The 14,905-nt window shown below is 35.8% G+C and overlaps 1 protein-coding gene across 4 annotated transcripts; it reads right to left on the bottom strand.

Moving 5' to 3' along the window:
- Positions 1–523: 523 nt before the first annotated feature.
- Positions 524–6,071, bottom strand: LOC104108442 (probable transcription factor KAN2). 4 transcript variants are annotated; one of them, XM_009617479.4, is made up of 6 exons: positions 4,936–6,071; positions 4,665–4,741; positions 3,174–3,225; positions 2,856–3,018; positions 1,636–1,699; positions 524–1,158 (listed from the first exon to the last, which is right to left on the bottom strand). In XM_009617479.4, exons 1-6 carry the CDS (start codon positions 5,675–5,677, stop codon positions 1,018–1,020), a joined length of 1,239 nt encoding a protein of 412 aa, XP_009615774.1. In that variant the 5' UTR covers positions 5,678–6,071; the 3' UTR covers positions 524–1,017. The 4 variants fall into 4 exon arrangements, with proteins under 4 accessions (XP_009615774.1, XP_009615772.1, XP_009615776.1 ...); XM_009617477.4 differs by having other exon boundaries at positions 524–1,167; positions 4,936–6,070; XM_009617481.4 differs by having other exon boundaries at positions 1,636–1,696; positions 4,936–6,070.
- Between the last annotated feature and the right edge of the window lie 8,834 nt (positions 6,072–14,905).

Raw genomic sequence — 14,905 nt, 5'->3', positions numbered from 1 at the left:
ACTGATTTCAGCTTTTGTGTTAAAATAAAATATAACAAATAGAGCTGGAGGGCCAAAATAAAATAAGGTTGAGATAGAGTGCCAAAATGAAAAACGGAGTCAAGTTGAATGGGCTGTATATGTGTTTGGCCAAAAATCTATTCCACACTTGTGGTTACACTAACTCAATAATGACATAAGTCTTTCATAAATTGTTATCACTTAATCATAAATAATTAATACAAATTATAACCTCAATTTACTATTTTCTTTGTCCCAATTTATATGGCGATATTCGGATTTCGAGAGTCAAACGAATTTTTTTTTGACTGTAATTTTTTATGTCTTTTAAATATTTTAAACTATTAATTATATCATGTAGTTTTCAAATATATAAATTTTGTTTCAAAATATTTAAAAACTTTATGTCCGAGTTCACGATCAAAATTAACAAGTTTGACACGAAATTCAAGCTCCGCCACACCGAGACGGTACTAATCATGGTAAATTAATATATTATGGTGCAAATAGTTAATATCATGAGTATTTTTGTCAAAATATATGGGGGAGTCGTCCCAAATATTTATATATTTCTTTAAGTGCGTCATAATATTACCAGGGTAAAAGATCACTTCCTAGAAACTAGTTACAAAAAGAGAGGGAAAAAGCCTCTTCTCTCATTCTCCCTCTAATGAGTAATGAGTACTCTAATAATACACAAAATCAATCAGATTTCATATTCTTCTCTATCTCAAGAAAGGGAATAAAATATCATATTGTTTGATTCAGAGGTCACACCCTTCTCCTTTTCCTTCTTCCTGTCTTTCTTGTCTCCTTGTCTTTCTTTAGCTCTCTTTTTCTTTGCTTTCTTTTCCTCTTCCTTTTTCTTTTTTCCTTTGCTTTTCTCTGGTTTTTGTGGATACCTGATTCTCTTTACTTTTTCTTTAAACCAGCTAGATAACCTTGTCAGAGATTATAATGATTTCAAAATGAGTAGTACTAACTTATATATATGCTGCTCCAGCAGAGATTTCTTTTTTACTGTGAAGGTCTTCCCAAAGTAAACTCCAGATTAGGCTTCTTTTTTGGACTTGTCTCTGTTATGCTTGATGAGCTCACTTCTGCTGATATTCTATCATAGCTTAAGCATTTTGCTTCCATGTCTTTATGTTGGTTTTTCTGCAATTTCTTTTTTTGGTCAAAAGAATGAATCAGTAAAGAAGAAGAACAAGCATACACACAATGTACTAAATGCCTGTGAATAAAGGAAGAAAAAATTGACCAGGGGAATATAACAACTGCTAATATAATTACAGCACTGCATCTTGATTATGGCGATTCTTACTTAATTAGCTAGTCTAAGTCATTATAGGGAAATTAATAAAGAGACATCTTTTAGGAAGGATTTCTCGACTTTAGTTTACTATGTCTTTTGAAAATGAGCTGCCTTATCTTTTGTAAAAAGCTTGAAATCCTTTCTATCTCATTCAAATTTGACTACTTTATGTTATAATCCTTGATGAAAACATAAGTCTATGTATCATTCAACCAGTTACTATTTCTAAATAAATAGTTCACCTTATTATAGACAGCTATATGATAGCGTAAAAATTCTTTTATAAGCAACTAAATTTTCAGAGATATTGCATATAGTACCTCAAGAGATGGCATGTTCCCTGGGTAGTCTCCAAGTTTGCCATGCAACTGCCAACTTTCTCTGCTACAAAAAAACATAGCAATTGAAGAGAATATTTTCCATCGGTGGAAGCCATGCATGCAGAAGAAGAAAAAGCAAGCTGAGGAATATGAAATTAAAGCCATCTTTTTACAGTCTTATTTAAAGCTTCTTATCTTTTTCTTTTTTCTTGCTTTATTCACTTACGATATGCCTTTTTTGCCTATAGTTCATAAAAGTTTGCCACCACACTCCACACATGTGAAAGGCACATTAACTACTAGAATCAAAACCAACCTTCAAAGAAGTTTCAAAATAGCCTTAGACCTTTAATTTGCCTTTAATTTGGCACCAAAGCTTTCAGCATATGGGGGCCATTTTCTTACTAGCTAGAATTTAACTTTGACACTAAGTATAGAGGTAGGTCCTTTTTCAAATAGCCTTAGTTATCTGAGCCCACGAAATCTAAAAGAAAGAGAGATGCTCATTCCTAGAATGATTTTGTCATTTGGTATATAATCCTATTCTAAGATTTTCCAAAAAATCTTTGAATTTTTTTTCGCATTTTCTTCTTTACCGCACGTATTTTCTTCCAAAAGAGGTTCACAACAGATGGAACATAGCTATATTGTTATTCCTTACTCCTCTTTTTCTGATCTTTTATACAAATACAACTTTTTGAGATGCTCTGGCTTAGGCTTAGAAGGAGAATGTCATCTCTGAGTCTTGGCTATGATATTCTACTAAAGTTCTAAATCGTTTTTAAGAATTGAAGACAAAGTTTTCAATTGCGTGGTCCGTAATTTTTATCTTGTTTCAGACTTCATATTGTAACTGCTTCTTCCTCTTAATTTGGTTCCCCTGACCTTTTCTTGTTTCATATTACATTCCTTCAAGTCCAGCCTAATAAACGAGTTTTATGGCCTAGTGGACACTACTTTTGTCCGATTTGAATTACCTTTGGAGGAGTACAAAGAGTTTTCACGTGATACGTGGGGTTCTCAGTTTTCTATTCATTCTTTTCCTTTTTAAGTTTTCCCTATCAGCATTAGTATCAAAATCCAAGAATTTTCTTTAAGTTACACTATAAATATAATATGAAGATTATTTACATTATCCGTGTATATAAGCCCGTCAATCATTTTATCATAAACGAAAAAAAGAGCATAAAATCTTTATGAGCAGCATATAAAATGTTCACCTTGAAGAGTTGCTCCAAAGACCATGGTAATCTTTATCTTGAAGATGCATATTGTTTCTGGCTTGTTGGTCTGATAAATCAGACTTCCTTGAATTTTCAATGTCAGGCATTAAATCCTCTGAAGTATCTCCAGAAGACCCATTATCGAATACCTCCGATTGGCCTAACACATTCAGAGAAAAAAAAGAAGAAGGTAAGACTACAATTTCAATATGCTTCAATAAATATAAAATGAAAAAACTTACTACTTAGGTTATTTTCTATAAAAGACCCTGGAACAAAAAAATTAATTAATCGTATTATAATGAATATATAAACCTGAAGAAGCTGGAACTGCTACTCTATCAGTAGTCTTAACCGTCCGATACATCTGCAAAGATATAAAAAAATGATGCAATGTAGCATTAAAATGTAAACCATGACCATTATACAACAGTAGTTGACATACAGTAGATTTAAAAAAAAAAAAGAAGAATTCTTATTCTTTTTGCAAGTCAACATAGAACGATATGTTCATATGCAGCGAATTGTGATACCAATAAGTATAATTTATGTATATACTCAAGCTCTGCTGCACAAAAATACATACTAGTAGAGTATACGAGTAAACTACTGTGTACATAGAAAAAGCGAAGTGCAAAGAGTGAGATAATGGAATAGGCCTTTCCTAGTACAGTAGACACGGTAGCTTGATTGATACAATTCTTAGAAAAGTTGTACCTACAGCTAAATGATGACAACCTTTTTGCTTGTGCCCCATGTAGTCAGCATACATGTATGTAAATATGCATGTGCATGCACCACATTTTGATGGATAAACATTTGCATGTACATCCACAAACTTGCACACACTTTATATTTCTTGTAGTCGAAACTCACTGCCCGACTAATTTAGATTCACGCTAGAGTTACTAAATTGGATAAAATGCTCTCTATTGAATATATAAAAAAAATCAAGAATAACATAAATATCTAATTACAGATAAAAGGGATTTTAATTAACTATTCCGCCACATTACCTCAGGATTATACACACTTCTAAGCACGTGCATAGAAAAATATAGTTACACACATGTATCCCCATATATAAACATGGTTATTGAAGAGTGCAATGTGTAAATTCCATAAAGATGGAATATCATTGAGACATGATAGCGTTTGTACTTCCTTATTGCAGATAGAAAAATAACACTAATTTATTGGTGGTTCAAAATACTAGTAGCAGGATTAGCAATGAGAGTGTCTAAACTTGTCTGCTCTAAGCTGCAAACCCCCCTCCCCCCTTCCATCCCCACCCCCACGTCATATCTTTGGGGTTTTAGTTTGTCTGTCTTGTTTTTCCTTAGCTCGTGATATTATTATTGCTGAATCATTATGAATAAAACTTTCTCTTTCTCTCCCCTCTGTTATTGAACCCGAGGCTTTTGCTTTCTTTACTGTTCTTCTGCTACAACTCGTACTGCTACAACCTACATGGATTAATGGTTCATTCCCCAACGCAAAAAAGCTGTGCATTATAGCCTTGCAGGACCATCAGATCTACTAGTTTGAAAAAAGTTCTAAGAACTTAGTGAAATAAAAATTTGTAGTATTAAAAAAAGAAGGCATTGGAATTTGAAATGTCTGTAGATTTAGACATTTTCTTCTAATATAGGCTTCTTTGTAGGAAGTCTAATGAAAGTATAGCCTTTTGCGAATACTCCAAAAGATTTTCACCCCACAGCTTCTTTATTATAAACGCACATTGAAATTCAAAAACCAAACAACCTTAGAGATATAAGCTAAAATTAAGTGGTCTACGAAATTTACCTGTAAATGAGATTTAACATGTGCCAAAGTGAGATCTTTCACATCCATAAGCTCAAGAACCGACTTGGGTGTTGCTCCTAAATTCCCAAAAAAAGGTAAAATAGTATTAATTGAGTTCATGTTATCATAGGCAAATCTCATACTAGTATATATACATACAAGAGCATAAAACAATAAGTTCAGTTAAACCCATTAACCAACACTAAATCTGACACTGCAATCAAATAATCAAAGTATAAAAGAAGAAGAAGAAGAAGAAGAGAAGCCTTACTTTCATGGCCACCCAAAAGCTCAACAGCATGAACAAATCTAGCATGAAGACTGCTAGTCCACCGCATCCGTGGAGCTCTCATAGTACGTTTAGCTGGAAATCTTGACAAAAATCTTGATCGCATTACCCCAGCTTGATGATGATGATGATGATGTTGGGACCGAAAAGGAATATTGGATGAGGTAGACATTGTTTTGTTGTTGGTGTTATTAATACAACAACCAGAAGAACGTATAGGAAATGTAGCTGCAGTCCTAGTATTGTCAAAAGTTTGCTCACCAAATATTGGGTAATGAGAAGTAGGAGTAGGAGGAGGGTTTTGATGGTATACAGGAATTCCTCTTATAGGTCTCAAGAAACTAAGTTCTGAGTTAAGCCCTTGATTTTGCTGCTGAAGTAGGTGGTTCTGCTGATGGTTTATTAAATGATTTTGCTGTAAAGAGTGAATGAAATTGTGGGGAGTGTTTTGGATGTGATGAAAAGGGCCAGAGTTAAACTCAGGAGAAGGTTTAGGATTGGATAAAGAAAGCTCAAATAGAGAGGTATTATTATTATTATCAGGTTTTGAGAGTGAAGAGATATTGGAGTTTCTAGATTCCAAAGCTCTTCTCCAGAACATTAAATCAATTTCACCTTCAGTAGTACTATTATTTGTACTCCTCTTCCAATTAGTTGATGATGGTTTGCTGTTTGGAGGGCTGATTTGTAAAGATAAGTCTGGCTGTGCTGGGAATAGCTCCATATATTCTCGATCAAAGGAAAATTATAAAAATAGCCACAAGTAGTTTGTGTCTCCCTTTTTCACCTTGTATTATCCTCTAGCTAATTTCTTCTCTTTGTTGGCCCTAGGTCTTTTAGTTTGTTCTTGTGTTTGTAAGTAGGTTAAAGAAAAAGACTATATCAAGAAGGTCCTTGTTTGAGAAAGATTGATGATAAAATATGGAAAAGCTAAAATTTCAGGTTAAAAGGAGATGGAGAGAGGAAGAGAGAAGAAGAGGAGAAAATTTGAGGTTTTCTTAAGATGGGGTTTGATGATCAAAATAAGGTAAGAATTATAAGGAGGATTTGAGATTGAATGTGAGAGAGAGAGAGAGTGAGAGTGGAGGAGAAATGACAAGGTATATGAAGTGAATGGTGGTTTCTTTTGTGTGAAGTATATGTGAGAAAATGACACTCTGAGGGGCTAAAGTTTGGGGGGGGGGGGGGTAGGGGGTAGCCAAGGGGGAGGTGAGGAGATTGTTCCTTTTGTGGACGTTGGGGTAAGATGAGAAAAGAGAGGAAAAGATGAGGAAAAAAGGTAAGTAAATTAAGTTTTGGGGCTTTGCTACCTTTTTACTCTTCTTCTTTTGTCTTTAGCCGTAGCTTTCTTTTGGGAAAGAAAAGAAAATTTTAGTGTAAGCTTTTAACGTTTATTTGTCCCTTAACAACTACCTTTCTAACCAAAGCTATTCACTTTGAAATAAATATTACGGATTTAATTAGTGGATGTACTGATAGTAAAAATAATAATATGATCAATATAATTTAACATATCATACCATATTGTATTTTGTTATAAGATTACTGATAATGTTTATTATAAAGTGTTGGGCTAAAGCGGTTCGCAAATACTCTTAACATGATGTGATATTATTCGCTTTAGGCCAAGCCCACACAATTTTTTCTAAAAGGCCTCACACCATTAAGAGATCCCTATACCATATATATATAAGCTCTCAATCTTTTCAGCTATCAATGTGGTACTTTGTTCGCACACCCAATAATCTCCTCCTCGAACTAAGTTCCACGTAGCTCACTACCACGATTCATGGGTCTCCCCCTTGAACTAAGTTTCATGTGGCCCATTACCACGATCCACGGGTCAATTTCTGAGATTCACTGCGTGCCACTGACGAGCGCAAAATATACACTTAAATTGTGCTCGCTATTTAAAGATAGTATAGTATGATATTGTCTCAACGGGGATTGGATTTAAACAATATTATCGTATTTTTGTAGCTTGATTGCTATTCAAGAGGATCAACAGTTGAGATTTATATAATTAATAATCTAAAATCTACAACTATTGACTAATGACAATCGCAACAAAAGTAAGCAAGGAAGTTATCAATGGGAGAAAATAGGGTTTTGACGGAATAAGTGCAAGATAATTATTTGGAATTTAACTCTAGATAATTAACTTCTAATGCTCAAGTGAGTCTCTCGAATTCACTTAATTATCAGTACAAATGTTTAACAGAAACTCCTCTCTCGATTAAGTTTTAACCTCACAATATAAACCAATTTAAGCTCTGTGAAGATGTGCAAAAATACGTAGTGGATCGGTTTTTAGGAAAAGCTCTTTCGATTATTCTCCTAACTAGGTTTAATCAATGATTCAATTAGCCTCTTTTGATTACTTAGAAGAATCTATGAACTCAACCAATAATATAGCGCAAAGATATCACAAGTTATGCCTCTTTCGATTACAAGAACAAGTGAATATAGATGCAACAATTAAATCTTTCAAAAATAATTAAATTATATAAAAATAGAGTTATAATCTACAAACAATCATCAATACACCAAATCCATCAAAACCCAAAAGATCTACTCCACAGATATGGAGAAGTTCTTCACAAATATAACAAAAATATAGGAAAGCATAAATTCAATCCAAACCCGGATCTTGAGTGAGGAAGGAATGATGAAATCCTTGTGCTTGTGTTCTTCCAACTTCTCCTTAGTCTCCTTGGCCTCCTTAGGTCGAAATCTGTCCAAAAGTCCCTCTAAAATGGTATTTTGGTATATTTAAGCCACCCCCAATAATCTCCGGATGAAAATACCCTTTTAAGCGAAAATAGGACGATAGTCTAAGAAATTTATACTACCATGTCATATGCCGTGCCGCGGCATGCGACGCGCTTGTGGACAATTCCAGAACGATTTGCAAAATGAGTTCTGGCATATTTTGCACTGACGCGCCGCCCCATGCGGCGTGGCTGTGCATTTTTCTTAGAGTAGTTCGTTTCTCTAATTTTTGACATCCGGGCTTGATCCTCGACCTTGGGCTTCTACTCAGACTTCAAAGCTCCAAATAGCTCAAATTTACTCTGCAATATTTAAATAACTCGAAATCACTCCTACATGGCATAAAACACACAATAAGTGAAAAACACTACTATTTAAAGCTCAACATAAATAAAGTGCAGTGAAATAGAATTCAATAAGTGACTAAAACATGGGATTATAGCCTACTATCAACACCCCACACTTAAATCAATACTAGTCCTCGAGCAATTAAACTACACTTCACATAGACACGACATTTTAAAGCAACTCTCCTAACTTCATCACACCAAGAATAATCGAAATAGATTAAGCACAATACCGTAACATCCTCGCCTCACGAATTTACTCAAAAGCACCACACGTTTATTCAAAACTAGCTCACTTACTCTAACACAAAGGTCAATGACATTACCTTTCTTTCGTGAATCAAGTGCCCTCACACAACAACAGAGAGTAGTTCCAAAAATAATAATGTTTAAGAATAATTAGGAACTCAAGATAGAAAAACCTCACTCACTCTCAGAAGTAATATTTATGTGCCACAAAGAATGTACTATAGGCTTTCCCGTAGTGTTCTACTCTACTAATTGAGCTTATTTAGTCAAGGATCAAGTAGGATTTTATTTGGTTGTAATATAGGCTGCGGGACGGATATGATACATTGGATATATTGACTACACCTCCCTAAGAACTTTAATACATGCAATTGGCCGTTCAAAATCCTACATTTTTGTTAAGCCATAACTCCACCCTTACATCAATATATGTCAACTCCCCACTTCCTTAAGCACACATACATCAAAAGTTACCACTCAATGAATATTTGCACAACAATGCAACTATTTTTTTTTTCAATTCACGTGTCTCTTATTGTTTTTCAAAATAGTGCACTTTTCTCCTTATTTCATTAGTTCCACTCAAAAGCCAGCCAACACCCCACACTTTTAACTTTTACAAAGTTCATAACAATTTCAAGTGCTCGCGAGAGGTAAAATGGACAAGGCTTGTAATGTGGTTGCCAAAGATATAGGATTGCAGGCTCAAAGGGGTCAACTAAGATACATAACAATTAGGTGGGTACAACATATAACTGGCTCAACAAAGAAATGCTTATATCACTTCCAAGACTGAATAAAACTATTACTTCGCTTTGCAAATATACGGGATAAGTTCTAGACATCAAATGGAATGCACAGAATATACGAAACCTCACATACACATGGCATATAACTCACTCAGGATCAGACTCATCAAGATACTCTAGTCAAAGCAGTTAAGCAAAGTTAAGATCATACAATTTAAGGTACTTATACAAGAGTCAAAAACTGAGCCTAAGCGTCACAACTAAAGCACTTACTATTCTCAAGGCATAATATAGTCAAGAGATATTGCTTTCATTTCAAATCACAGAACAAGGTTTCCTACTCCTAAAAAAAACTAACTATACCCGATTCAAATAAAACCCTTGAAAAAGAACCGCGGCATAAAGAAAAACCAAGGTGGAATTATTATACTACCTAAAGAAAAGAATTTTTTTTCTTCGACTTAATCCCTCAAGAAACCTGTCAAATGACATCCATCGTCGGGAAAAATCAAAAAATTTAAAATTTCAATAAAATGAATTACAAAAACACACATAAACATTTATACATTCTATACATATATACATCTCCACCCCACACTTTAAATTGTGTCATGTCCCTATGACACACAAATAAAAAGAAAGAGGTAAGGACAACTTCCCTGAATACCTAGTCGGGGTTTGAGTCGAAGTTGGGTTCCATCCCTCGCGCCCGAACTAGTGCATTCATCCATGCAGACAGCTTCTTCTCGGCCTTCTTTGGGTACACCCCACACTTATCTTTTTCGCTCACCCGCAGTCTTCTATTTCTCGCCCTTCACTTTCCACACAATACTAGTAGCTAGCTTTTCCCTTTTTTCCCTCGTTTATACATCCATCTCAAAAGTCACAGTCTCATCGCCCACTCTAAGCATGAGTTTTCTCTCATGTATATCTAATATTGCTCTACACGTTGCTAGTAATGGTCTTCCTAGGATGAGGGGGACCTCCTTTTTCTCTTCCATATTAACCACTATGAAATCCACAGAAAATACAAACTTATCTACCCGCACTAAGACATCTTCAACTATTCCCTCGGGTATTATAGTCGTTTGGTCTGCCAGCTGTAAAGATATTGGTGCAGACCTTATCTTTCCAATCTCCTTCTCCAGTTTCCTGTAAATAGATAGAGGCATTAAATTAATTGAGGCACCAAAATAACATAGAGACTTATCAAAATTAGTAGTGCCTAAAGATCAAGGTATGGTAAAACTCCCTTGATCTCCACAGTTTTGTGGGAGTTTGTTTTGCAATATTGCACTGCAATGCTCTTTGAGCTTGACCACTGAGGTTTCCTCTATTTTCCTTTTCTTTGTCAGAATCTCCTTCAAGAACATGGCATAAGCCAACATTTGTGAGAGCACCTCTGTGAATGGTAGGTTTACATGAACCTGTTTCAGCACATCTAGAAATTCCTCGAACTGCTTGTCCAGTTTTTCTCAACTCAGCTTTTGGGGAAAAGGCAGTGCAGGCATATGCTTGCTCTCATCATGGTCTTCCCTTCTTGATTTTTCTTCCTTCTGTTTCTCAGTTTTCATCGGGCCTTTATTCTTTTTATCTACATCACCCTTCAATTGCTTCCCACTTTCTTTTTTAAAGTTCACATCATTTTGGATCGAGGTTGGATCTTTCAACACTTGCCCACTTCTCAGAGTTACAACATTCACTGTTTCTTTGGGTTTTTTCTCAGTATCGGCGGGAAGTGTTTCTGGGGCTCTCTCCGACATTAGAGTAGCTAAGTGCCCAACCTGTTTTTCCAGTCTTCGAAAAGATGTACTCAATTCTTTAATAGCTGCATCATAGGCATCAAGCCTCTCATATGTGTTGATAATTAAGGTCTTCATAAGATCTTCCATGCTGGATTGATTCGACTACGGAGATTGATACTGTTGCCTCTGCTGATTTTGAAAACTTATAGCTCCTCGTTCCTGGAATCTAGGGTTATTTTGTTGCCATGCATTTGCAGTACCCCCAGGTGAACTCATGAAAAGCTGGGGTGCCTCTGACCTATTGCATTATAGTTTCCTACAGCATTCACTTCTTCAATTAAGGCTTGACACTAATGGGTGGGGTGTCCTCTTTCACATATATCACAAGCTTCGTGGTGTACATTTTGCATCGAAGCTTCAGTTAGCTTACGTATTTCTTTAGCCATAGCATCAAGTTGTACTTGCACAGATGTAGTAGCATCAACTTGGTGAACACTAGTTGATTTTCTTCTTTCCACACTCTCAAAGGGCCACTAATTATCATCTTTGGATAATTCATTAACAGTTGTAAATATCTCCTCTGGAGTGTTCTTCATAAAAGGGCCTCCAACTACATTGCTCAAAGTTCTACGTGAGGCCGGTGTCAATCAATCCCGAAATTCCTAGAGTTGCATCCAGAGTTCAATTCCGCTATGTTGACACCTTCTAACTATCTCCTTAAACCTCTCTCATGTTTCAAAGACAGTTTCATTCTCTTACTGGCAGAAGTTATGGATTTTTCTTCTAAACTTTTTTATGGATTTTTCTTCTAAACTTGCCCGTCTTAGCTGAGGAGAAATATTTATCAAGAAATGTTCTGGTAATTTCCTCCCATGTTCTAATTGACCCATTTGACAAGCTTCGAAGCCACTCCTTCGCATCATCTTTAAGTGAAAAGGGGAATGCCGTTAAATACATTGCATCTTGTGACACCCCATTATATTGAAAGGTGTTCATAATCTCCTCGAAGTCCATCAGATGCGTGTTTTGATCTTCGTTCATCTTCCCCCTGAAAACGCAGTTGTTTTGAATGATTTGAAGCAAACCTTGCTTCAACTCGAAATTATTGGCTGCAATTGCAGGTGGTCTAACACTTGACAATCCTTGATTGTAGACTGGTCTGGCATAGTCACCCAATGCTCTACCTCATTGTCATCATTATTAGCTATGTGTTCTTGGGTTGAAGGTTGTCCCAAGAATATTACGGTGAACTCTTTCTCCTTCCTCAGTTGCCGCAAGTGTTTTTCCAATTCTGATTTGTAAGGTATTACTTCTCTACAAGAAGATCGTGTCATACACCACAGACTTAACATGTTGCCTGCGCACGAAGGAGAAACCCATGAAGAACAAAAATAAAAGTAAAATTAAAAATAAATTCCTGAATTAGCACTACAAACTATTTCCAACACTATTAATTGCCAATCCTCGGCAACGACGCCAAAATTTGACGAGCACAAAATACACACTTAAATTGTGCTTGCTAGTAAAATATAGTATAGTATGATATCGTCTCCACGAGGATTGGATTTAAACAGTATATCATAGTTTTGTAGCTTGATTGCTATCCAAAAGGATCAACAGTTGAGATTTATATAATTAATAATCTAAAATCTATAGCTATTGACTAATGACAATCGTAACAAAAGTAAGCAAGGAAGTTATCAATGGGAGAAAATAGGGTTTTGACGGAATAAGTGCAAGATAATTGTTTGGGATTTAACTCTAGATAATTCACTTCTAATGTTCAAGTGAGTCTCTCGAATTCACTTAATTATCAGTACAAATGTTTAATAGAAACTCCTCTCTCGATTAAGTTTCAACCTCACAATATGAACCAATTTAAGCTCTGTATAGATATGCAAGAATGCGTAGTGGATCGGTCTTTAGAAAAACCTCTTTCGATTATTCTCCTAACTAGGTTTAATCAATGATTCAACTAGCCTCTTTTGATTACTTAGAAGAATCTATGAACTCAACCAACAATATAGTGTAAAGATATCACAAGTTATGCCTCTTTCGATTACAAGAACAAGTGAATATAGATGCAACAATTAAATCTTCCAAAAACGATTCAAATACATAAAAATAGAGTTATAATCGACAAAATACACCAAATCTATCAAAACCCAAAAGGATCTACTCCAAAGACATAGAGAAGTTCATCACAAATATAAAAAAATATAGGAAAACATAAATTCAATCCAAACAGAGATCTTGAGTGAGGAAAAAATGATGAAATCCTTGTGCTTGTGTTCTTCAAACTCGTCCTTAGCCTCCTTAGGTCGAAATCTGTCCAAAAATCCCTCTAAAATGATATTTTGGTGTATTTAAGCCGCCCCTCAATAATCCCCGAACAAAAATACCCTTTTTAGCGGAAATGGGACGATACTCTAAGAAATTTGTACAATCGCGCCGCATGCCGCGCCGCGGCATGCGACACTCTTGTGGACAATTCCAGAACGGTTTACAAAATGAACTCTGGGCATATTTTGCACTGTCGCGCCGCCCCATGTGGCGCGGATGTGCATTTGTCTTAGAGTAGTTCGTTTCTCCAATTTTTGACATTCGGACTTGGTCCTCGACCCCCGAACGCAATCCCAGTTTAATCCCTTAGGTTTCTACTCAGACTTCAAAGCTCCAAATAGCTTGAATTTGCTCCGCAACATCTAAATAACTCGAAATCACTCCTACACGGCATAAAACACATAATAAGTGCAAAATACTACTATTTAAAGCTCAACATAAATAAAGTGCAGTGAATTAGAGTGCAATAAGCGACTAAAATATGGGATTATAGCCTACCATCAGCCACCCACATTGTTAGAGTATTTATGGCTACTGAAGCCCGCAACTAACATTTTTTTATGTGCGTGTCTCCAAACCGAGTCTCGCACCATCACTCTGCTATCGTCATACTCGTTCCGCTAAATCAGGCCTCTGATACTAGTTGTTGGGCTAAAACGACCTGCATATACTCTTAACATGGTGTGATATTATCCGCTTTGGACCAAGCTCGCACGGTTTTCTCCAAAAGGTCTCACACCATTAAGAGATCCATACGCCTTATTTATAGGCTCCCAATCTTTTCAGCTACTAATGTGGGACTTTGTTTGAGCACCCAACAAAAAGATTTTCCAACAAATATCTTATAAGTAACTTAATTTTTAAATTTTTTTCTTATCGTTAGTTTATAAAATTTAAACTCATTAATCAATAGTTGTTGGTAGGACAAGAGTGGGTTGCTCTAGTGGTGAGCACCCTCCACTTCGAACCGGGAGGTTGTGAGTTTGAGTCACCCCAAGAGCAAGGTGGGGAGTTCTTGGAGGGAGGGAGCCGAGGGTCTATCGGAAACAGCCTCTCTACCCCAGGGTAGGGGTAAGGTCTGCGTACACATTACCCTCTCCAGACCTCACTAGTGGGATTATATTGGGTTGTTGTTGTTGTTGTTGGTAGTATCCCAAAATGGCAAAACCCTTACCCCGTCCCCCACAAACCCTATATTCCTTTATCTTTCATTTACATAAAATGATTAGACATGAATTTCGACGTACCAATGGCTGTGAATGGCCTAATTATAGTAACTCACTCAGTCACTCTCATCGGGATAAAACACAACTCAGAAATAATTTTCCACTTCCTTTTACACTAAAATCTCTTTCTAGATGTTCATAGTACTTTAAGACCTCGGCCAAATGGTCCTTCAAAAGTCTATGTAAAAGTTAAACTTACAATTTACCTTTTTTTGGCCCTTCAGTTTTATGAGTCATTTTACTTTGCTCCCTGTCATTTGGAATTGGACATTAGAAATTATTACCTTTGAGATGTTACTTCTATTCCATTTTAATTAATCAATTTATCATTCTAATGAGCACGTATGCTCTCTTTGTTATTTCCCGAAGAAGTCCACTAATCAGTATATATATAGGGTCAATTTAAAAAAAAAAATCAGTCATTATAAATTAGACCAGTGTCATCAGCAGGACATAAGAAATGTTTTTTTAAAATGAATTACAACATAATAGTAATAGGATTAATAAATAATTTTGCATCA

This window comes from Nicotiana tomentosiformis, chromosome 6 (genome assembly GCF_000390325.3).
Source record: "Nicotiana tomentosiformis chromosome 6, ASM39032v3, whole genome shotgun sequence".
NCBI lineage: Eukaryota > Viridiplantae > Streptophyta > Magnoliopsida > Solanales > Solanaceae > Nicotiana > Nicotiana tomentosiformis.
This window is presented reverse-complemented; position numbering and strand designations above follow the sequence as displayed.

Bases quoted from the DNA above. Each gene is read 5' to 3' on its own strand.
- LOC104108442 (XM_009617477.4), bottom strand. From the start codon at position 5,677: ATGGAGCTATTCCCAGCACAGCCAGACTTATCTTTACAAATCAGCCCT. The intron at 3,019-3,173 runs GTTTATATATTC...TGAATGTGTTAG, and splicing joins AGCAGTTCCAGCTTCTTCAG to GCCAATCGGAGGTATTCGAT. The intron at 1,168-1,635 runs GTACTATATGCA...GACCAAAAAAAG, and splicing joins GGAACATGCCATCTCTTGAG to AAATTGCAGAAAAACCAACA.